The 23,892-nt window shown below is 38.5% G+C and overlaps 1 protein-coding gene across 1 annotated transcript; it reads right to left on the minus strand.

Annotated features, from left to right (window-relative positions):
* Nucleotides 1–21,444: 21,444 nt before the first annotated feature.
* Nucleotides 21,445–23,663, minus strand: LOC124741937. Its single transcript, XM_047248737.1, has 3 exons — nt 23,020–23,663; nt 22,000–22,866; nt 21,445–21,556 (listed from the first exon to the last, which is right to left on the minus strand). Exons 1-3 carry the CDS (start codon nt 23,661–23,663, stop codon nt 21,445–21,447), a joined length of 1,623 nt encoding a protein of 540 aa, XP_047104693.1.
* Between the last annotated feature and the right edge of the window lie 229 nt (nt 23,664–23,892).

Here is a 23,892-nt window from a genome sequence, read left to right on the forward strand (position 1 = left end):
AGTAAACCTGAAGTGAAGCATCGGAATCTACAATTAGTTTCACAGGAATGGTTGAAAACATAGACAGTAAGAAGAGTCAGTCTTCATGTACTTAAGTCGGCATTGTGCCTTTTGCATTTAATTCCGATGCAATTTCTGTGTTTCATCGTCAATAAGAAGGTCCAAGGGATACAGTAAACCTGAAGTGAAGCATCGGAAACTATAACTAGTGTCAGAGGAATGGTTAAAAAACATAGACAATAAGAAGAGTCTGTCTTCATGTACTTAAGTCGGCATTGTGCCTTTTGTATTTAATTCCGATGCAATTTCTGTGTTTCATTGTCAATAAGAAGGTCCAAGGGATACAGTAACCTAAAGTGAAGCATCGGAATATGTAACTAGTGTCACAGGAATGGTTCAGAACATAGTCTGTAAGAAGAGTCGGTCTTCTTGCCCTTAAGTCGGAATTGTGTCTTTTGTATTTAATTCCGATGCAATTTCTGTGTTTCGTCGTCAATAAGAAGCTCCAAGGGATACAGTAAACTTGGAGTGAAGCATCGGAATCTATAACTAGTCTCAATGGATTGGTTCAAAACATAGACAGTAAGAAGAGTCAGTCTTCTTTTACTTATGTTGGCATTGTTCCTTTTGTATTTAATTCCGGTGCAATTTCTGTGTTTCATCGTCAATACGATGGTCAGAGGGATACAGTAAACCTGAAGTGAAGCATCGGATTCTATAACTAGTGTCACAGGAATGGTTCAAAAGATAGTCAGTAAGAAGAGTCAGTCTTCTTGTCCTTAAGTCGGCATTGTGCCGTTTGTAATTAATTCCGATGCAATATCTGTGTTTCATCGTCAATAAGAAGGTCCAAGGGATACAGTAAACCTGGAGTGACGCATCGGAATCTATAACTAGTGTCACAGGAATGGTTCAAAACATAGTCAGTAAGAAGAGTCAGTCTTCTTGTCCTTAAGTCAGCATTGTGGTTTTGTATTTAATTCCGATGCAATTTCTGTGTTTCATCGTCAATAAGAAGGTCCAAGGGATATATAAAACCTGGAGTGAAGCACCGGAACCTATAACTAGTGTCACAGGAATGGTTCAAAACATAGAAAGTAAGAAGAGTCAGTCTTCTTGTACGCAAGTCGGCATTGTGCATTTTGTATTTAATTCCGATGCAATTTCTGTGTTTCATCGTCAATAAGAATGTCCAAGGGATACAGTAAACCTAAAGTGAAGCATCGGAATCTATAACTAATCTCACATGAATGGTTCAAATCATTGTCATTTAGAAGAGCCGGACTTCATGTACTTAAGTCGGCAATGTGCCTTTTGTATTAATTTCCGATGCAATTTCTGTGTTTCATCGTCAATAAGAAGGTACAAGGGATACAGTAAACCTGAAGTGAAGCATCGGAATCTATAACTAGTGTCAAAGGAATGGTTCAAGTCATAGAGAGTAGGAAGAGACAGTGTTCCTGTACTTAAGTCGGCATAGTGCCTTTTGTATTTAATTCCGATGCAATTTCTGTGTTTCATCGTCAATAAGAAGGTCCAAGGGATACAGTAAACCTGAAGTGAAGCATCGGAATCTACAATTAGTGTCACAGGAATGGTTCAAAACATAGACAGTAAGAAGAGTCAGTCTTCATGTACTTAAGTCGGCATTGTGCCTTTTGCATTTAATTCCGATGCAATTTCTGTGTTTCATCGTCAATAAGAAGGTCCAAGGGATACAGTAAACCTGAAGTGAAGCATCGGAAACTATAACTAGTGTCACAGGAATGGTTAAAAAACATAGACAATAAGAAGAGTGTGTCTTCATGTACTTAAGTCGGCATTGTGCCTTTTGTATTTAATTCCGATGCAATTTCTGTGTTTCATCGTCAATAAGAAGGTCAGAGGGGTACAGTAAACCTGAAGTGAAGCATCGGAATCTATAACTAGTGTCACAGGAATGGTTCAAAACATAGTCAGTAAGAAGAGTCAGTCTTCTTGTCCTTATGTCGGCATTGTGCCTTTTGTATTTGATTCCGATGCATTTTCTGTGCTTCATCGTCAATAAGAAGGTCCAAGGGATACAGTAAACCTGGAGTGAAGCATCGGAGTCTATAACAAGTGCCACACTAATGGTTCAAACATAGACAGTAAGAAGAGTCAGTCTTCTTGTACTTAAGTCGGCATTGTGCCTTTTGTATTTAATTCCGATGCAATTTCTGTGTTTCATCGTCATTAAGGAGGTCCAAGGGATACAGTAAACCTGAAGTGAAGCATCGGAATCTATAACTAGTGTCACTGGAATGGTTCAAAGTATAGACAGTAAGAAGAGTCAGTCGTCTTGAACTTAAGCCGGCATTGAGCCTTTTGTATTTAATTCCGATGTAATTTCTGTGATTCATCGTCAATAAGAGGGTCCAAGGGATACAGAAAACCCGAAGTGAAGCATCGGACTCTTCAACTAGTGTCACAGAAATGGCTCAAATCGTAGACTGTAGGAAGAGTCAGTCTTCTCATACTTAAGTCGGCATTGTGCCTTTTGTATTTAATTCCGATGCAATTTCTGTGTTTCATCGTTAATTAGAAGGTCCAAGGGAAACAGTAAACCTGAAGTGAAGCATCGGAATCTATAACTAGTGTCACCGGAATGGTTCAAAATATACAGAGTAAGAAGAGTCAGTCTTCTTGTACTTAAGTCGGCATTGTGGCTTTTGTATTTAATTCCGACGCAATTTCTGTGTTTCATCGTCAATAAGAAGGTCCAAGGGATATATTAAACCTGGAGTGAAACACCGGAACCTATAACTAGTGTCACAGGAATTTTTCAAAGTATAGAAAATAAGAAGTGTCAATCTTCTTGTACTCAAGTCGGCATTGTGCATTTTGTATTTAATTCCGATGCAATTTCTGTGATTCATCGTCAATAAGAATGTCCAAGGGATACAGTAAACCTGAAGTGAAGCATCGGAATCTATAACTAATGTCACATGAATGGTTCAAATCATTGTCAATCAGAAGAGTCGGTCTTCATGTACTTAAGTCGGCATTGTGCCTTTTGTATTAATTTCCGATGCAATTTCTGTGTTTCATCGTCAATAAGAAGGTACAAGGGATACAGTAAACCTGAAGTGAAGCATCGGAATCTGTAACTAGTGTCACAGGAATGGTTCAAAACATAGTCAGTAAGAAGAGTCAGTCTTCTTGTCCTTAAATCGGCATTGTGCCTTTTGTATTTGATTCTGATGCAATTTCTGTGTTTCATCGTCAATAAGAAGGTCCAAGGGATACAGTAAACCTGAAGTGAAGCATCGGAATCTATGACTAGTGTCACAGGAATGGTTCAAAGCATAGTCAGTAAGAAGTGTCAGTCTTCATGTACTTAAGTCGACATTGTGCCTTTTGTATTTAATTCCGATGCAATTTCTGTGTTTCATCGTCAATACGAAGGTCCAAGGGAGACAGTAAACCTGAAGTGAAGCATCGGAATCTATAACTAGTGTCACAGGAATGGTTCAAAACATAGACAGTAGGAAGAGTCAGTCTTCTTGTACTTAAGTCGGCATTGTACCTTTTGTGTTTAATTCCGATCCAATTTCTGTGTATCATCGTCAGTAAGAAGGTCCAAGGGATATAGTAAAAATGAAGTCAAGCATCGGAAACTATAACTATTGTCGCAGGAATGGTTGAAAACATAGACAGTAAGAAGAGTCAGTCTTATTGTACTTAAGTCGGCATAGTGCCTTTTCTATTTATTTCCGATGAAATTTCTGTGTTTCATCGTTAATAAGAAGGTCAGAGGGATACAGTAAACCTGAAGTAAAGCATCGGAATCTATAACTAGTGTTACAGGAATGGTTCAAAGCATGGTCATTAAGATGAGTCAGTCTTCTTGTCCTTAAGTCGGCATTGTGCCTTTTGTATTTACTTCCGATGCTGTTTCTGTTTTTCATCGTCAATAAGAAGGTCCAAGGGATACAATAAACCGAAAGTGAAGCATCGGACTCTGTAACTAGTGTCACGGGAATAGTTTACAACATAGACAGTAGGAAGAGTCAGTCTTCTTGTACTTAAGTCGGCATTGTGCCTTTTGTATTTAATTCCGATGCAATTTCTGTGTTTCATCGTCAATAAGGAGGTCAAAGTGATACAGTAAATCCGGAGTGTAGCATCGGAATCTATAACTAGTGTCACAGAGAATGGTTCAAAACATAGACAGTAAGAAGAGTCGGTCTTCATGTACGTAAGTCGGCATTGTGCCTTTTGTATTTAATTCCGATTCAATTTCTATGTTTCATCGTCAATACGAAGGTCCAAATTATACAGTAAACCTGAAGTGAAGCCTCGGAATCTATAACTAGTGTCACAGGAATGGTTCAAAACGAAGTCAGTAAGAAGAGACAGTCTTCTTGTACTTAAGTCGGCATTGAGCCTTTTGTATTTAATTCCTATGCAATTTCTGTGTTTCATCGTCAATAAGAAGGTCCAAGGGATACAGTAAACCTAAAGTGATGCATCGGAATATATAACTAGTGTCAATGGAATGGTTCAAAACATAGACAGTAAGAAGAGTCAGTCTTCTTGTACTTAAGTCGGCATTGTGCCATTTGTACTTAATTCCGATGTAATTTCTGAGATTCATCGTCAATAAGAAAGTCAGAAGGATACAATAAACCTGAAGTGAAGCATCGGAATCTATAACTAGTGTCACAGGAATGGTTCAAAGCATAGTCAGTAAGAAGAGTCAGTCTTCTTGTCCTTAAGTCGGCATTGTGCCTTTTGTATTTAATTCCGACGCAAATTCTGTGTTTCATCGTCAATAAGAAGGTCCAAGGGATATATAAAACCTGGAGTGAAGCACCGGAACCTATAACTAGTGTCACAGGAATGGTTCAAAACATAGAAAGTAAGAAGAGTCAGTCTTCTTGTTCTCAAGTCGGCATTGTGCATTTTGTATTTAATTCCGATGCAATTTCTGTGTTTCATCGTCAATAAGAATGTCCAAGGGATACAGTAAACCTAAAGTGAAGCATCGGAATCTATAACTAATCTCACATGAATGGTTCAAATCATTGTCATTTAGAAGAGTCGGACTTCATGTACTTAAGTCGGCAATGTGCCTTTTGTATTAATTTGCGATGCAATTTCTGTGTTTCATCGTCAATAAGAAGGTACAAGGGATACAGTAAACCTGAAGTGAAGCATCGGAATCTATAACTAGTGTCAAAGGAATGGTTCAAGTCATAGAGAGTAGGAAGAGACAGTGTTCCTGTACTTAAGTCGGCATAGTGCCTTTTGTATTTAATTCCGATGCAATTTCTGTGTTTCATCGTCAATAAGAAGGTCCAAGCGATACAGTAAACCTGAAGTGAAGCATCGGAATCTACAATTAGTTTCACAGGAATGGTTGAAAACATAGACAGTAAGAAGAGTCAGTCTTCATGTACTTAAGTCGGCATTGTGCCTTTTGCATTTAATTCCGATGCAATTTCTGTGTTTCATCGTCAATAAGAAGGTCCAAGGGATACAGTAAACCTGAAGTGAAGCATCGGAAACTATAACTAGTGTCAGAGGAATGGTTAAAAAACATAGACAATAAGAAGAGTCTGTCTTCATGTACTTAAGTCGGCATTGTGCCTTTTGTATTTAATTCCGATGCAATTTCTGTGTTTCATTGTCAATAAGAAGGTCAGAGGGGTACAGTAAACCTGAAGTGAAGGATCGGAATCTATAACTAGTGTCACAGGAATGGTTCAAAACATAGTCAGTAAGAAGAGTCAGTCTTCTTGTCCTTATGTCGGCATTGTGCCTTTTGTATTTGATTCCGATGCAATTTCTGTGCTTTATCGTCAATAAGAAGGTCCAAGGGATACAGTAAACCTGGAGTGATGCATCGGAGTCTATAACCAGTGCCACACTAATGGTTCAAAAATAGACAGTAAGAAGAGTCGGTCTTCTTGTACTTAAGTCGGCATTGTGCCTTTTGTATTTAATTCCGATGCAATTTCTGTGTTTCACCGTCATTAAGGAGGTCCAAGGGATACAGTAAACCTGAAGTGATGCATCGGAATCTATAACTAGTGTCACTGGAATGGTTAAAAATATAGACAGTAAGAAGAGTCAGTCGTCTTGAACTTAAGCCGGCATTGTGCCTTTTGTATTTAATTCCGATGTAATTTCTGTGATTCATCGTCAATAAGAAGGTCCAAGGGATACAGAAAACCCCGAAGTGAAGCATCGGACTCTTCAACTAGTGTCACAGAAATGGTTCAAATCGTAGACTGTAGGAAGAGTCAGTCTTCTTATACTTAAGTCGGCATTGTGCCTTTTGTATTTAATTCCGATGCAATTTCTGTGTTTCATCGTTAATTAGAAGGTCCAAGGGAAACAGTAAACCTGAAGTGAAGCATCGGAATCTATAACTAGTGTCACCGGAATGGTTCAAAATATACAGAGTAAGAAGAGTCAGTCTTCTTGTACTTAAGTCGGCATTGTGACTTTTGTATTTAATTCCGATGCAAATTCTGTGTTTCATCGTCAATAAGAAGGTCAGAGGGATACAGTAAACCTGAAGTAAAGCATCGGATTCTGTAACTATTGTCACAGGAATGGTTCAAACTATAATCAGTAAGAAGAGTCAGCCTTCTTGTACTTAACTCGACATTGTGCCTTTTCTATTTAATTTCGATGCAATTTCTGTGTTTCATCGTCAATAAGAGGGTCCAAGCGATACAGTAAACCTGGAGTGAAGCATCGGACTCAATAACTAGTGTCACAGTAATGGTTCAAAACATAGACAGTAAGAAGAGTCAGACTTCTTGTACTTAAGTCGGCATTGTGCCTTTTGTATGTAATTCCGATGCAATTTCTGAGTTTAATCGTCAATAAGAAAGTCAGAAGGATACAGTAAACCTGAAGTGAAGCATCGGAATCTATAACTAGTGTCACAGGAATGGTTCAAAACAAAGTCAGTAAGAGGAGACAGTCTTCTTGTCCTTAAGTCGGCATTGTGCCTTTTGTATTTAATTCCGACGCAAATTCTGTGTTTCATCGTCAATAAGAAGGTCCAAGGGATATATTAAAGCTGGAGTGAAGCACCGGAACCTATAACTAGTGTCACAGGCATGGTTCAAAGCATAGAAAATAAGAAGTGTCAGTCTTCTTTTACTCAAGTCGGCATTGTGCATTTTGTATTTAATTCCGATGCAATTTCTGTGATTCATCGTCAATAAGAATGTCCAAGGGATACAGTAAACCTGAAGTGAAGCATCGGAATCTATAACTAATGTCACATGAATGGTTCAAATCATTGTCAATCAGAAGAGTCGGTCTTCATGTACTTAAGTCGGCATTGTGCCTTTTGTATTAATTTCCGATGCAATTTCTGTGTTTCATCGGCAAAAAGGTCAGAGGGATACAGTAAACCTGAAGTGAAGCATCGCACTCTATAACTAGTGTCACAGAAATGGTTGAAAACATAGACAGTAGGAAGAGTCATGCTTCTTGTACTTAAGTCGGCATTCTGCCTTTTGTATTTAATTCCGATGCAATTTCTGTGTTTCATCGTCAATAAGGAGGTCCAAGGGAAACAGTAAACCTGAAGTGAAGCATCGGAATCTATAACTAGTGTCACCGGAATGATTCAAAACAAAGTCAGTAAGAAGAGTCAGTCTACTTGTCCTTAAGTAGGCATTGTGTCTTTTGTATCTAATTCCGATGCAATTTCTGTGTTTCGTCGGCAATAAGGTCAGAGGGATACAGTAAACCTGAAGTGAAGCATCGGAATCTATAACTAGAGTCACAGGAATCGTTCAAAACGTAGACAGTACGAAGAGTCAGTCTTCTTGTATTTTAGTCGGCATTGTGCCTTTTGTATTTCATTCCCATGCAATTTCTGTGTTTCATCGTCAATAAGAAGGTCAAAGGGATACAGTAAACCTGAAGTGAAGCATCGGAATCTATAACTAGTGTCACAGGAATGATTCAAACATAGTCAGTAGGAAGAGTCAGTCTTCTTGTACTTAAGTCGGCATTGTGCATTTTCTATTTAATTGCGTTGCAATTTCTGTATTTCATCGTCAATTAGATGGTCCAAGGGATACAGTAAACCTAGAGTGAAGCATCGGAATCTATAACTAGTGTCACAAGAATGGTTCAAAGCATAGACAGTAAGAAGAGTCAGTCTACTTGTACTTAAGTCGACATTGTGCCTTTTCTATTTAATTCCGATTCAATTTCTGTGTTTCATCGTCAATAACAAGGTCAGAGGGATACATTAAACCTGAAGTGAAGCATCGGTATCTATAATTAGTGTCACAGGAATGGTTCAAACAAAGTCAGTAAGAAGAGCCAGTCTTCTTGTCCTTAAGTCGGCATTGTGCCTTTTGTATTTAATTCCGATGCAATTTCTGTGTTTCATCGTCAATAAGAAGGTCCAAAGGATACAATAAACCTGGAGTGTAGCATCGGAATCTATAACTAGTGTCACAGGAATGGTTCAAATCATTGTCAATAAGAAGAGTCGGTTTTCATGTACTGAAGTGGCCATTGTGCCTTTTGTATTTTTTTCCGATGCAATTTCTGTGTTTCATCGTCAATAAGAAGGTCCAAGGGATACAGTAAACCTGAAGTCAAGCATTGGAATCTACAACTAGTGTCACAGGAATGGTTCAAATCATAGACAGTAAGAAGAGTCAGTCTTCTTTTACTTAAGTTGGCATTGTGCCTTTTCTATTTAATTCCGATGCAATTTCTGTGTTTCATCGTCAATAAGAAGGTCCAAAGTATACAATAAACCTGGAGTGTAGCATCGGAATCTATAACTAGTGTCACAGGAATGGTTCAAATGATTGTCAATAAGAAGAGTCGGTTTTCATGTACTGAAGTCGCCATTGTGCCTTTTGTATTTTTTTCCGATGCAATTTCTGTGTTTCATCGTCATTAAGGAGGTCCAAGGGATACAGTAAACCTGAAGTGAAGCATCGGAATCTATAACTAGTGTCACTGGAATGGTTCAAAATATAGACAGTAAGAAGAGTCAGTCGTCTTGAACTTAAGCCGGCATTGTGCCTTTTGTATTTAATTCCGATGTAATTTCTGTGATTCATCGTCAATAAGAAGGTCCAAGGGATACAGAAAACCCGAAGTGAAGCATCGGACTCTTCAACTAGTGTCACAGAAATGGTTCAAATCGTAGACTGTAGGAAGAGTCAGTCTTCTCATACTTAAGTCGGCATTGTGCCTTTTGTATTTAATTCCAATGCAATTTCTGTGTTTCATCGTTAATTAGAAGGTCCAAGGGAAACAGTAAACCTGAAGTGAAGCATCGGAATCTATAACTAGTGTCAACGGAATGGTTCAAAATATAGAGAGTAAGAAGAGTCAGTCTTCTTGTACTTAAGTCGGCATTGTGGCTTTTGTATTTAATTCCGATGCAATTTCTGTGTTTCATCGTCAATAAGAAGGTCAGAGGGATACAGTAAAACTGAAGTAAAGCATCGGACTCTGTAACTAGTGTCACAGGAATGGTTCAAACTATAATCAGTAAGAAGAGTCAGCCTTCTTGTACTCAAGTCGACATTGTGCCTTTTCTATTTAATTTCGATGCAATTTCTGTGTTACATCGTCAATAAGAGGGTCCAAGGGATACAGTAAACCTGGAGTGAAGCATCGGAATCATTAACTACTGTCACAGTAATGGTTCAAAAAATTGGCAGTAAGAAGAGTCAGACTTCTTGTACTTAAGTCGGCATTGTGCCTTTTGTATGTAATTCCGATGCAATTTCTGAGTTTAATCGTCAATAAGAAAGTCAGAAGGATACAGTAAACCTGAAGTGAAGCATCGGAATCTATAACTAGTGTCACAGGAATGGTTCAAAACAAAGTCAGTAAGAGGAGACAGTCTTCTTGTCCTTAAGTCGGCATTGTGCCTTTTGTATTTAATTCCGACGCAAATTCTGTGTTTCATCGTCAATAAGAATGTCCAAGGGATACAGTAAACCTGAAGTGAAGCATCGGAATCTATAACTATTGTCACATGAATGGTTCAAATCATTGTCAATCAGAAGAGTCGGTCTTCATGTACTTAAGTCGGCATTGTGCCTTTTGTAATAATTTCCGATGCAATTTCTGTGTTTCATCGTCAATAAAAGGTACAAGGGATACAGTAAACCTGAAGTGAAGCATCGGAATCTGTAACTAGTGTCACAGGAATGGTTCAAACATAGACAATAAGAAGAGTCAGTCTTCATATACTTAAGTCGGCATTGTGCCTTTTGTATTTCATTCCGATTCAATTTCTGTGTTTCATCGTCAATAAGAAGGTCAGAGGGGTACAGTAAACCTGAAGTGAAGCATCGGAATCTATAACTAGTGTCACAGGAATGGTTCAAAACATAGTCAGTAAGAAGAGTCAGTCTTCTTGTCCTTAAATCGTCATTGTGCCTTTTGTATTTGATTCTGATGCAATTTCTGTGTTTCATCGTCAATAAGGAGGTCCAAGGGATACAGTAAATCTGGAGTGAAGCATCGGAATCTATAACTAGTGCCACACTTATGGTTCAAACATAGACAGTAAGAAGAGTCAGTCTTCTTGTACTTAAGTCGGCATTGTGCCTTTTGTATTTAATTCCGATGCAATTTCTGAGTTTCATCGTCAATAAGGTGGTCCAAGGGATACAGTAAACCTGAAGTGAAGCATCGAAATCTATAACTAGTGTCACTGGAATGGTTCAAAATATAGACAATGAGAAGAGTCAGTCTTATTGAACTTAAGCCGGCATTGTGTCTTTTGTATTTAATTCCGATGTAATTTCTGTGATTCATCGTCAATACGAAGGTCCAAGGGATACAGAAAACCTGAAGTGAAGCATCGGACTCTTCAACTAGTGTCACAGAAATGGTTCAAATCATTGACTGTAGGAAGAGTCAGTCTTCTTATACTTAAGTCGGCATTGTTCCTTTTGTTTTTAATTCCGATGCAATTTCTGTGCTTCATCGTTAATTAGAAGGTCCAAGGGAAACAGTAACCCTGAAGTGAAGCATCGGAATCTATAACTAGTGTCACTGGAATGGTTCGAAATATAGAGAGTAAGAAGAGTCAGTCTTCTTGTACTTAAGTCGGCATTTTGGCTTTTGTATTTAATTCCGATGCAATTTCTGTGTTTCATCGTCAATAAGGAGGTCAGAGGGATACAGTAAACCTGAAGCAAAGCACCGGAACCTATAACTAGTGTCACAGGAATGGTTCAAAACATAGAAAGTAACAAGGGTCATTCTCCTTGTACTCAAGTCGGCATTGTGCATTTTGTATTTAATTCCGACGCAATTTCTGTGTTTCATCGTCAATAATATTGTCCAAGGGATACAGAAAACCAGAAGTGAAGCATCAGACTCTTCAACTAGTGTCACAGAAATGGTTCAAATCATAGACTGTAGGAAGAGTCAGTCTTCTTGTACTTAAGTCGGCATGTGTGGCTTTTGTATTTAATTCCGATGCAATTTCTGTGTTTCATCGTCAATAGGAAGGTCAGAGGGATACAGTAAGCCTGAAGTAAAGCATCGGATTCTGTAACTAGTGTCACAGGAGTGGTTCAAACTATTATCAGTAGAAGAGTCACTCTTCTTGTACATAAGTCGGCATTGTGCCTTTTCTATTTAATTCCGTTGCAATTTCTGTGTTTCGTCGTCAATAAGATGGTCAGAGGGATACAGTAAACCTGGAGTGAAGCATCGGAACCTGTAACTAGTGTCACAGGAATGGTTCAAAACATAGACAGTAAGAAAAGTCAGTCTTCTTGTACTGAAGTCGGCATTGTGCCTTTTCTATTTGATTTCGATGCAATTTCTGTGTTTCATCGTCAATAAGAAGGTCCAAGGGATACAGAAAACCTGGAGTGAAGCATCGGATTCAATAACTAGTGTCACAGTAATGGTTCAAAACATAGACAGTAAGAAGAGTCAGACGTCTTGTACCTAAGTCGGCATTGTGCCTTTTGTATTTAATTCCGATGCAATTTCTGTGTTTCATCGTCAATAAGAAGGTCCAAGGGATACAGTAAACCTGAAGTGAAGCATCGCACTCTATAACTAGTGTCACAGAAATGGTTGAAAACATAGACAGTAGGAAGAGTCAGTGTTCTTGTACTTAGGTCGGCATTGTGCGTTTTGAATTTAATTCCGATGCAAGTTCTGTGTTTCATCGTCAATAAGGAGGTCCAAGGGATACAGTAAACCTGAAGTGAAGCATCGGAATCTATAACTAGTGTCACCGGAATGATTCAAGACATAGTCAGTAAGAACATTCAGTCTACTTGTCCTTAAGTCGGCATTGTGCCTTTTGTATTTAATTCCGATGCAATTTCTGTGTTTCATCGGCAATAAGGTCAGAGGGATACAGTAAACCTGAAGTGAAGCATCGGAATCTATAACTAGTGTCACAGGAATCGTTCAAAACGTAGACAGTACGATGAGTCAGTCTTCTTGTATTTTAGTCGGCATTGTGCCTTTTGTATTTAATTCCCATGCAATTTCTGTGTTTCATCGTCAATAAGAAGGTCAAGGGGATACAGTAAACCTGAAGTGAAGCATCGGAATCTATAATTAGTGTCACAGGAATGGTTCAAACAAAGTCAGTAAGAAGAGTCAGTCTACTTGTACTTAAGTCGACATTGTGCCTTTTCTATTTAATTCCGATTCAATTTCTGTGTTTCATCGTCAATAAGAAGGTCAGAGGGATACATTAAACCTGAAGTGAAGCATCGGAATCTATAATTAGTGTCACAGGAATGGTCCAAACAAAGTCAGTAAGAAGAGTCAGTCTTCTTGTCCTTAAGTCGGCATTGTGCATTTTGTATTTAATTCCGATGCAATTTCTGTGTTTCATCGTCAATAAGAAGGTCCAAAGGATACAATAAACCTGGAGTGTAGCATCGGAATCTATAACTAGTGTCACAGGAATGGTTCAAATCATTGTCAATAAGAAGAGTCGGTTTTCATGTACTGAAGGCGCCATTGTGCCTTTTGTATTTTTTTCCGATGCAATTTCTGTGTTTCATCGTCAATAAGAAGGTCCAAGGGGTACAGTTAACCTGAAGTGAAGCATCGGAATCTATAACTAGTGTCACAGGAATGGATCACAACATAGACAGAAAGAAGAGTCAGTCTTCTTGTACTTAAGTCGGCTTTGTGCGTTTTGTATTTCATTCCGATGCAATTTCTGTGTTTCATCGTCAATAACAATGTCCAAGGGATACGGTAAACCTGAAGTGAAGCATCGGAATCTATAACTAGTGTCACAGGAATGGATCAAATCATTGTCAGTAAGAAGAGGTGGTTTTCATGTACTTAAGTCGCCATTGTGACTTTTGTATTTTTTCCCATGCAATTTCTGTGTTACATCGTCAGTAAGAAGGTACAAGGGATACAGTAAACCTGAAGTGAAGCATCGGAATTTATAACTAGTGTCACAGGAATGGTTCAAAGCATAGACAGAAGGATGAGTCGGTGTTCTTGTACTTAAGTCGGCATTGTGCCTTTTGTATTTAATCCGACGCAATTTCTGTGTTTCAGCGTCAATAAGAAGGTCCAAGGGATACAGTAAACCTCATGTGAAGCATCGGAATCTACAACTAGTGTCACAGGAATGGTTCAAATCATAGACAGTAAGTAGAGTTAGTCTTCTTTTACTTAAGTTGGCATTATGCCTTTTCTATTTAATTCCGATGCAATTTCAGTGTTTCATCGTCAATGAGAAGGTCAGAGGGATACAGTAAATCTGAAGTGAAGCATCGGAATCCAAAACTAGTGACACAGGAATGGTTCAAAGCATAGACAGTAGGAAGAGTCACTCTTCTTGTACTTAAGTCGGCATTGTGCCTTTTGTGTTAATTTCCGATGCAATTTCTGTGCTTCATCGTCAATAAGAAGGTCCAAGGGATACAGTAAACCTGAAGTGAAGCATTGGAATCTATAACTAGTGTCACAGGAATGGTTCAAAACATAGTCAGTTATAAGAGTCAGTCTTCTTGTACTTATGTCGGCATTGTGCCTTTTGTATTTAATTCCGATGCAATTTCTGTGTTTCATCGTCAATAACAAGGTCCAAGGGATATAGTGAACCTGAAGTAAAGCAACGGAATCCGTAACTAGTGTCACAGGAATGGTTCAAACTATAATCAGTAAGAAGAGTCAGTCTTCCTGTACTTAAGTCGGCATTGTGCCTTTTCTATTTAATTCCGATGCAATTTCTGTGTTTCATCGTCAACTAGAACGTCCAAGGGATACAGTAAACTTGGAGTGAAGCATCGGAATCTATAACTAGTCTGACCGGAATGATTCAAAACATAGACAGTATGAGGAGTCAGACTTTTTGTACTTAAGTCGGCATTGTGCCTTTTGTATTTCATTCCGATGCAATTTCTGTGTTTCATCGTCAATAAGAAGGTCAGAGGGATACAGTAAACCCGAAGTGAAGTATCGGAATCTATAACTAGTGTCACAGGAATGGTTCAAAGCATAGCCAGTAAGAAGAGTCAGTCTTCTTGTACTTAAGTCGGCATTGTGCCTTTTGTATTAACTTCCGATGCAATTTCTGTGTTTCATCGTCAATGAGAAGGTCCAAGGGATACAGTAAACCTGGAGTGTCGCATCGGAATCTATAACTAGTGTCACAGGAATGGTTCAAAACATAGTCAGTTATAAGAGTCAGTCTTCTTGTACTTAAGTCGGCATTGTGCCTTTTCTATTTAAAGCCGATACAATTTCTGTGTTTCATCGTCAATGAGAAGGTCAGAGGGATATAGTAAACCTGAAGTGAAGCATCGGAATCTATAACTAGTGTCACAGGAATGGTTCAATACATAGTCAGTTTGAAGAGTCAGTCTTCTTGTACATAAGTCGGCATTGTGCCTTTTGTATTTAATTCCGATGCCATTTCTGTGTTTCATCGTCAACAAGAAGGTCAGAGGGATACAGTAAACCTGAAGTGAAGCATCGGAATCTATAACTAGTGTCACAGGAGTGGTTCAAAACATAGTCAGTAAGAAGAGACAGTCTTCTTGTCCTTGAGTCGGCATTGTGTCTTTTGTATTTAATTCCGAAGCAATTTCTGTGTTTCATCGTCAATAAGAAGGTTTAAGGGATACAGTAAACCTGGAGTCAAGCATCGGATTCAATAACTAGTGTCACTGTAATGGTTAGAAACATTGACTGTAAGAGGAGTCAGTCTTCTTGTACTTAAGTCGGCATTGTGCCTTTTGTATTTAATTCCGATGCACTTTCTGTGTTTCATCGTCAATACGTAGGGCACAGGGACACAGTAAACCTGAAGTGAAGCATCGGAATCTATAACTAGTGTCACAGGAGTGGTTCAAAACATAGTCAGTAAGAAAAGTAAGTCTTCTTGACTTAAGTCGGCATTGTGCCTTTTGTATTTAATTCCGATGCAATTTCTGTGTTTCATCGTCAATAAGAAGGTCCAAGGTATACAGTAAACCTGAAGTGAAGCATCGGAAACTATAACTAGTGTCACAGGAATGGTTAAAAAACATAGACAATAAGAAGAGTCTGTTTTCATGTACTTAAGTCGGCATTGTGCCTTTTGTATTTAATTCCGATGCAATTTCTGTATTTCATCGTCAATAAGAAGGTCAGAGGGGTACAGTAAACCTGAAGTGAAGCATCGGAATCTATAACTAGTGTCACAGGAATGGTTCAAAACATAGTCAGTAAGAAGAGTCAGTCTTCTTGTCCTTATGTCGGCATTGTGCCTTTTGTATTAGATTCCGATGCAATTTCTGTGCTTCATCGTCAATAAGAAGGTCCAAGGGATACAGTAAACCTGGAGTGAAGCATCGGAATCTATAACTAGTGCCACACTAATGGTTCAAACATAGACAGTAAGAAGAGTCAGTCTTCTTCTACTTAAGTCGGATTGTGCGTTTTGTATTTAATTCCGATGCAATTTCTGTGTTTCATCGTCATTAAGGAGGTCCAAGGGATACAGTAAACCTGAAGTGAAGCATCGGAATCTATAACTAGTGTCACTGGAATGGTTCAAAATAAAGACAGTAAGAAGAGTCAGTCGTCTTGAACTTAAGCCGGCATTGTGCCTTTTGTGTTTCATTCCGATGTAATTTCTGTGATTCATCGTCAATAAGAATGTCCAAGGGATACAGAAAACCCGAAGTGAAGCATCGGACTCTTCAACTAGTGTCACAGAAATGGTTCAAATCGTAGACTGAAGGAAGAGTCAGTCTTCTTATACTTAAGTCGGCATTGTGCCTTTTGTATTTAATTCCGATGCAATTTCTGTGTTTCACCGTTAATTAGAAGGTCCAAGGGAAACAGTAAACCTGAAGTGAAGTATCGGAATCTATAACTAGTGTCACCGGAATGGTTCAAACTATTATCAGTAAGAAGAGTCACTCTTCTTGTACATAAGTCGGCATTGTGCCTTTTGTATTTAATTCCGATGCAATTTCTGTGTTTCATCGTCAATACGAAGGTCCAAGGGATACAGTAAACCTGAAGTGAAGCATCGGAATCTATAACTAGTGTCACAGGAATGGTGCAAACATAGACAGTAAGAAGAGTCAGTCTTCATATACTTAAGTCGGCATTGTGCCTTTTGTATTTAATTCCGATTAAATTTCTGTGTTTCATCGTCAATAAGAAAGTCAGGGGGGTACAGTAAACCTGAAGTGAAGGATCGGAATCTATAACTATCGTCACAGGAATGGTTCAAAACATAGTCAGTAAGAAGAGTCAGTCTTCTTGTCCTTAAATCGGCATTGTGCCTTTTGTATTTGATTCTGATGCAATTTCTGTGTTTCATCGTCAATAAGGAGGTCCAAGGGATACAGCAAACCTGGAGTGAAGCATCGAAATCTATAACTAGTGTCACTGGAATGTTTCAAAATATAGACATTAAGAAGAGTCAGTCTTCTTGTACTTAAGTCGGCATTGTGCCTTTTCTATTTAATTCCGATGCAATTTCTGTGCTTCATCGTTAATTAGAAGGTCCAAGGGAAACAGTAAACCTGAAGTGAAGCATCGGAATCTATAACTAGTGTCACTGGAATGGTTCAAAATATAGAGAGTAAGAAGAGTCAGTCTTCTTGTACTTAAGTCGGCATTGTGGCTTTTGTATTTAATTCCGATGCAATTTCTGTGTTTCATCGTCAATAAGAAGGTCAGAGGGATACAGTAAACCTGAAGTAAAGCATCGGATTCTGTAACTAGTGTCACAGGAATGGTTCAAACTATAATCAGTAAGAAGAGTCACTCTACTTGTACTTAAGTCGGCATTGTGCCTTTTCTATTTAATTCCGATGCAATTTCTGTGTTTCATCGTCAATAAGGTGGTCCAAGGGATACAGTAAACCTGGAGAGAAGCATCGGAATCTATAACTAGTGTCACAGAAATGGTTGAAAGCATAGACAGTAGTAACAGTCAGTCTTCTTGTACTTAAGTCGGCATTGTGCCTTTAGTATTTAATTCCGATGCAATTTCTGTGTTTCATCGTCAATAAGAACGTCCAAGGGATACAGAAAACCTGGAGTGAAGCATCGGAATCAATAACTAGTGTCACAGTAATGGTTGAAAACATAGACAGTAAGAAGAGTCAGACTTCTTGTACTTAAGTCTTCATTGTACCTTTTGTATTTAATTCCGATGCAATTTCTGTGTTTCATCGTCAATAAGAAGGTCCAAGGGATACTGTAAACCTGAAGTGATGCATCGGAAACTATAACTAGTGTCACTGGAATGTTTCAAAATATAGACATTAAGAAGAGTCAGTCTTCTTGTACTTAAGTCGGCATTGTGCCTTTTGTATTTAATTCCGATGCAATTTCTGTGATTCGTCGTCAATAAGAAGGTCCAAGGGATACGGTAAACCTGAAGTGAAGCATCGGACTCTATAACTAGTGTCACAGAAATGGTTGAAAGCATAGACAGTAGGAAGAGTCAGTCTTCTTGTACTTAAGTCGGCATTGTGCCTTTTGTATTTAATTCCGATGCAATTTCTGTGTTTCATCGTCAAAAAGAAGGTCCAAGGGAAACAGTAAACCTGAAGTGAAGCATCGGAATCTATAACTAGTGTCACAGGAATGGTTCAAAACATAGCCAGTAAGAAGAGTCGGTCTTCTTGTCCTTAAGTCGGCATTGTGCCTTTAGTATTTTATTCCGATGCAATTTCTGTGATTCATCGTCAATACGAAGGTCCAAGGGATACAGTAAACCTGAAGTGAAGCATCGGAATCTATAACTAGTGTCACAGGAATCGTTCAAACATAGAAATTAAGAAGAGTCAGTCTTCATATACTTAAGTCCTCATTGTGCCTTTTGTATTTAATTCCGATTCAATTTCTGTGTTTCATCGTCAATAAGAAGGTCAGAGGGGTACAGTAAACCTGAAGTGAAGCATCGGGATCTATAACTATCGTCACAGGAATGGTTCAAAACATAGTCAGTAAGAGGAGTCAGTCTTCTTGTCCTTAAATCGGCATTGTGTCTTTTGTATTTGATCTGATGCAATTTCTGTGTTTCATCGTCAATAAGGAGGTCCAAGGGATACAGCAAACCTGGAGTGAAGCATCGGAATCTATAACTAGTGTCACTGGAATGTTTCAAAATATAGACATTAAGAAGAGTCAGTCTTCTTGTACTTAAGTCGGCATTGTGCCTTTTCTATTTAATTCCGATGCAATTTCTGTGTTTCATCGTCAATATGGTGGTCCAAGGAATACAGTAAACCTGGAGAGAAGCATCGGAATCTATAACTAGTGTCACAGAAATGGTTGAAAGCATAGACAGTAGGAAGAGTCAGTCTTCTTGTACTTAAGTCGGCATTGTTCCTTTTGTATTTAATTCCGATGCAATTTCTGTGCTTCATCGTTAATTAGAAGGTCCAAGGGAAACAGTAAACCTGAAGTGAAGCATCGGAATCTATAACTAGTGTCACTGGAATGGTTCAAAATATAGAGAGTAAGAAGAGTCAGTCTTCTTGTACTTAAGTCGGCATTGTGGCTTTTGTATTTAATTCCGATGCAATTTCTGTGTTTCATCGTCAATAAGAAGGTCAGAGGGATACAGTAAACCTGAAGTAAAGCATCGGATTCTGTAACTAGTGTCACAGGAATGGTTCAAACTATAATCAGTAAGAAGAGTCACTCTACTTGTACTTAAGTCGGCATTGTGCATTTTCTATTTAATTCCGATGCAATTTCTGTGTTTCATCGTCAATAAGGTGGTCCAAGGGATACAGTAAACCTGGAGGGAAGCATCGGAATCTATAACTAGTGTCACGGAAATGGTTGAAAGCATAGGCAGGAGTAAGAGTCAGTCTTCTTGTACTTAAGTCGGCATTGTGCCTTTTGTATTTAATTCCGATGCAATTTCTGTGTTTCATCGTCAATAAGAAGGTCCTAGGGATACAGAAAACCTGGAGTGAAGCATCGGAATCAATAACTAGTGTCACAGTAAAGGTTGAAAACATAGACAGTAAGAAGAGTCAGACTTCGTGTACTTAAGTCGGCATTGTACCTTTTGTATTTAATTCCGATGCAATTTCTGTGTTTCATCGTCAATAAGAAGGTCCAAGGGATACTGTAAACCTGAAGTGAAGCATCGGAAACTATAACTAGTGTCACTGGAATGTTTCAAAATATAGACATTAAGAAGAGTCAGTCTTCTTGTACTTAAGTCGGCATTGTGCCTTTTGTATTTACTTCCGATGCAATTTCTGTGATTCATCGTCAATAAGAAGGTCCAAGGGATACGGTAAACCTGAAGTGAAGCATCGGACTCTATAACTAGTGTCACAGAAATGGTTGAAAGCATAGACAGTAGGAAGAGTCAGTCTCCTTGTACTTAAGTCGGCATTGTGCCTTTTGTATTTAATTCCGATGCAATTTCTGTGTTTCATCGTCAAAAAGAAGGTCCAAGTGAAACAGTAAACCTGAAGTGAAGCATCGGAATCTATAACTAGTGTCACAGGAATGGTTCAAAACATAGCCAGTAAGAAGAGTTGGTCTTCTTGTCCTTAAGTCGGCATTGTGCCTTTAGTATTTTATTCCGATGCAATTTCTGTGTTTCATCGGAAATAAGGTCAGAGGGATACAGTAAACCTGAAGTGAAGCATCGGAATCTATAACTAGTGTCACAGGAATGGTTCAAAACATAGTCAGTAAGAAGAGCCAGTCTTCTTGTCCTTAAGTCGGCATTGTGCCTTTTCTATTTAATTTCGATGCAATTTCTGTGTTTCATCGTCAATAAGAACGTCCAAGGGATACAGTAAACCTGGAGTGAAGCATCGCAATCAATAACTAGTGTCAGAGTAATGGTTCAAAACATAGACAGTAAGAAGAGTCAGACTTCTTGTACTTAAGTCGGCATTGTGCCTTTTGTATCTAATTCCGATGCAATTTCTGAGTTTCATCGTCAATAAGAAAGTCAGAAGGATACAGTAAACCTGAAGTGAAGCATCGAAATCTATAACTAGTGTCACAGGAATGGTTCAAATCATAGTCAGTAAGAGGAGTCAGTCTTCTTGTCCTTAAGTCGGCATTGTGCCTTTTGTATTTAATTCCGACGCAAATTCTGTGTTTCATCGTCAATAAGAAGGTCCAAGGGATATATTAAACCTGGAGTGAAGCACCGGAACCTATAACTAGTGTCACAGGAATGGTTCAAAACACAGAAAGTAACAAGAGTCAGTCTTCTTGTACTCAAGTCGGCATTGTGCATTTTGTATTTAATTCCGATGCAATTTCTGTGTTTCATCGTCTATAATAATGTCCAAGGGACACAGTAAACCAGAAGTGAAGCATTCGAATCTATAACTAGTGTCACATGAATGGTTCAAATCATTGTCAATCAGAAGAGTCGGTCTTCATGTACCTAAGTCGGCATTGTGCCTTTTGTATTAATTTCCGATGCAATTTCTGTGTTTCATCGTCAATAAGAAGGTACAAGGGATACAGTAAACCTGAAGTGAAGCATCGGAATCTATAACTAGTGTCAAAGGAATGGTTCAAATCATAGAGAGTAGGAAGAGACAGTGTTCTTGTACTTATGTTGGCATTGTGCCTATTGTATTTAATTCCGATGCAATATCTGTGTTTCATCGTCAATAAGAAGGTCAGAGGGGTACAGTAAACCTGAAGTGAAGCATCGGAATTTATAACTAGTGTCACAGGAATGGTTCAAAACATAGTCAGTAAGAAGAGTCCGTCTTCTTGTCCTTAAATCGGCATTGTGCCTTTTGTATTTGATTCCGATGCAATTTCTGTGTTTCATCGTGAATAAGAATGTCCAAGGGATACAGAAAACGTGAGGTGAAGCATCGGACTCTTCAACTAGTGTCACAGAAATGGTTCAAATCATAGACTGTAGGAAGAGTCAGTCTTATTGTACTTAAGTCGGCATTGTGGCTTTTGTATTTAACCCTGCTGTTCTGTTCACTTTTACTTGACATATATACTGTTCGGGTCAATATGACCCGACATATCAAAATGCTTTAGAAACATAAATTTTGGTACAGTTTTAGCTATCGACATTGTTGTTCTATTCCAGTACCTTGTTAGTAATAATAATAATAATAATAATAATAATAATAATGGTAATAATAATAATAATAACAATGCATACAACTTTATTGAGGGATATTTTTCATTTAAATATGCACATAAATTTGAAACAACAGACAGTTTCCATTACAGGCATTCAACTTAGAAAGCACTACAGTTTTTCCATACTTCTATTCTTATTGTTGACAGTTTAGACGTAAGTATTGACATTTTCTAACAACAGACAGTTGTCATTACAGATATTCATCTTAGAGCACACTACAGTACAGAACACACTACAGTTTTTTTATTACATTCCAACATAGAAAGCACTACAACTTTAGAATCCTCTCTTCTTACTGATTGTAGTTTAGGCACAAGTATTCACATAAATTTGAAACAACAGAATTTTCAATACAATCATCTTATAAAATACTACAGTTCTTTTCTTACTGCTTGCACTGTGGACACAAGTAGGTTACATGTTTCTTGCAAATATGTTTACTACATTTTCCACACACCATGTTTGTTTTATTGTCATTACTTGATGGACAGAACTTACAGCGTGCACGTTTTGTAGATTTTCTTGTTGTTACCGATTCTGACACACCACCCACATCATTCGGGTTTTGGATGCTTGTGACCATTCTCAAAGAATCTTCTGTTCTTGGGAAATGCGTTCTTGATGCAATATGTTCTTTTATCAGTGACTTTCCAAGTTCCTCCAAGAATATTCTCCTTCTAGTCAATTTGCTTGCATTCCAATTAGGGTCAACCGAAATCCACAAAACGTATGCATTATAAGCAGAAACATCAAGAATATTGTAGAAAACTATCATTGGCCACCTATTACTTTTTCGTTTGCATGTATATGTACCTAATAACTGATCAAGCGTGTCTACAGCACCTTTGGTTGAATTATAGTCCAAAATCATTTTTGGCTTCTTATCAGCCCTGTCACTGATTTCCGCATCATGGTGGAGAGTGCTCATAAGTACAACATTCTTGTGTCTCTTAGGAATATAATTAACCACAGTAGTGTCATTTGTGAAGTAAAATGAAGAGCTGTGTACCTCCTTGTTGGTCATTTTGTGTGGAAGCTCCGGCTTATTTTTCCGTATAGTTCCCAACATAGTCAATTTCCTTTTCAGAAGCAGCTGCCCCAAATTGTACGACGTAAAAAAGTTGTCACACGTGATATTCTGACCACGTAACTCAGAAGTGAGATCAGATACCACCCTCATTCCCTGATTTCTTTCTGGTGCCGCTCCACTCACCTTTCCTGTATAAATTTGGGCTTTCAGTACGTATGAAGTTTTGCTGTCACACATGGTCCATATTTTGATCCCATATTTTGCCGGTTTACTTGGGATATACTGCTTGAATGGACAGCGACCTCTAAATGCTACTAACTGCTCGTCAACAGTAACATTTTCTCCTGGATTATACAGTTTAGGAAGGACCTCTACCCACTTCTCCCAAATACTACGAATTGCGGCAAGTTTGTCAGTACGTCGTCTTTCCTCTCTAGTAGATTTCTTGTCAAATCGCAGGACACGTGATATCTTACAGAATGTTTCATGAGACATGGTTGCTCGAAATATGTTTCGCCCAGTATCTTTATCCCACAAACTTTTTGTAGACTCCCCATGAGATCGATATACACCCGCTAGGAGTAAGAGTCCTAAGTATGCATGGAAAACAGAACCATCAATATCTGTCCACTGTTCACCATAAACTCGCTGCCCTTCAATATTTGTCATCTCTATTATTTCATTTTGAAGCGCTGTGTGAAATACTGCTTCAAATGAACATTTTACATCAGATATTCTGCTGACTGCATACCTGGTAACTCCTGGGGTACTCTTGATGATGTTCGAAGCTGGTAGGCGACCATGTTGTGCTGGTGGATGCAACTGCCATTCTATATTCCCATTTTTAGAAAGAAAAGTCTCTACACTATTTTGTATGGGCTGTGGACTGTCGTAACTGTCATCGGAACACTCGCTTTCAGATGCATTGCTGATGTGATCTTCAAACTCAGAAAGTGATCCTTCATCTGGTGAGGCATTTACTATTTCTTCCAACTCACGATCATTCAATGGTCTCATCGCCATGGTGTCACAAGTCAAACTGGGCAGAAACAAAGCATTCCAATTATTGAGAACTGCCAATTATTATTTCCTGGGGAAAGCAACAAACAAGCCCATTGTTGTGAACGCATGGAGCTTTAGGTGATTGTTGAGAGTAAGTTGGAATGATGCAGTCACTATTCCCACACAACACAACAAAAATAATTTTCGCCATTTCCAGATTTTAGAAATAAATACGAGTTACACTAAACAT

This window comes from Schistocerca piceifrons, unplaced genomic scaffold, assembly GCF_021461385.2.
Source record: "Schistocerca piceifrons isolate TAMUIC-IGC-003096 unplaced genomic scaffold, iqSchPice1.1 HiC_scaffold_2037, whole genome shotgun sequence".
Lineage (NCBI taxonomy): Eukaryota > Metazoa > Arthropoda > Insecta > Orthoptera > Acrididae > Schistocerca > Schistocerca piceifrons.

What these genes read in the sequence shown, in the direction of transcription:
- LOC124741937 (XM_047248737.1), bottom strand. Translation starts at nt 23,663, where the DNA reads ATGGCGATGAGACCATTGAATGATCGTGAGTTGGAAGAAATAGTAAAT. An exon ending in ATTCGTAGTATTTGGGAGAA is followed by an intron (nt 22,867 to 23,019) that starts GTGGGTAGAGGT and finishes CATGTGTGACAG; the next exon opens with CAAAACTTCATACGTACTGA. An exon ending in TTGTGTCCACAGTGCAAGCA is followed by an intron (nt 21,557 to 21,999) that starts GTAAGAAAAGAA and finishes ATTACTAACAAG; the next exon opens with GTACTGGAATAGAACAACAA.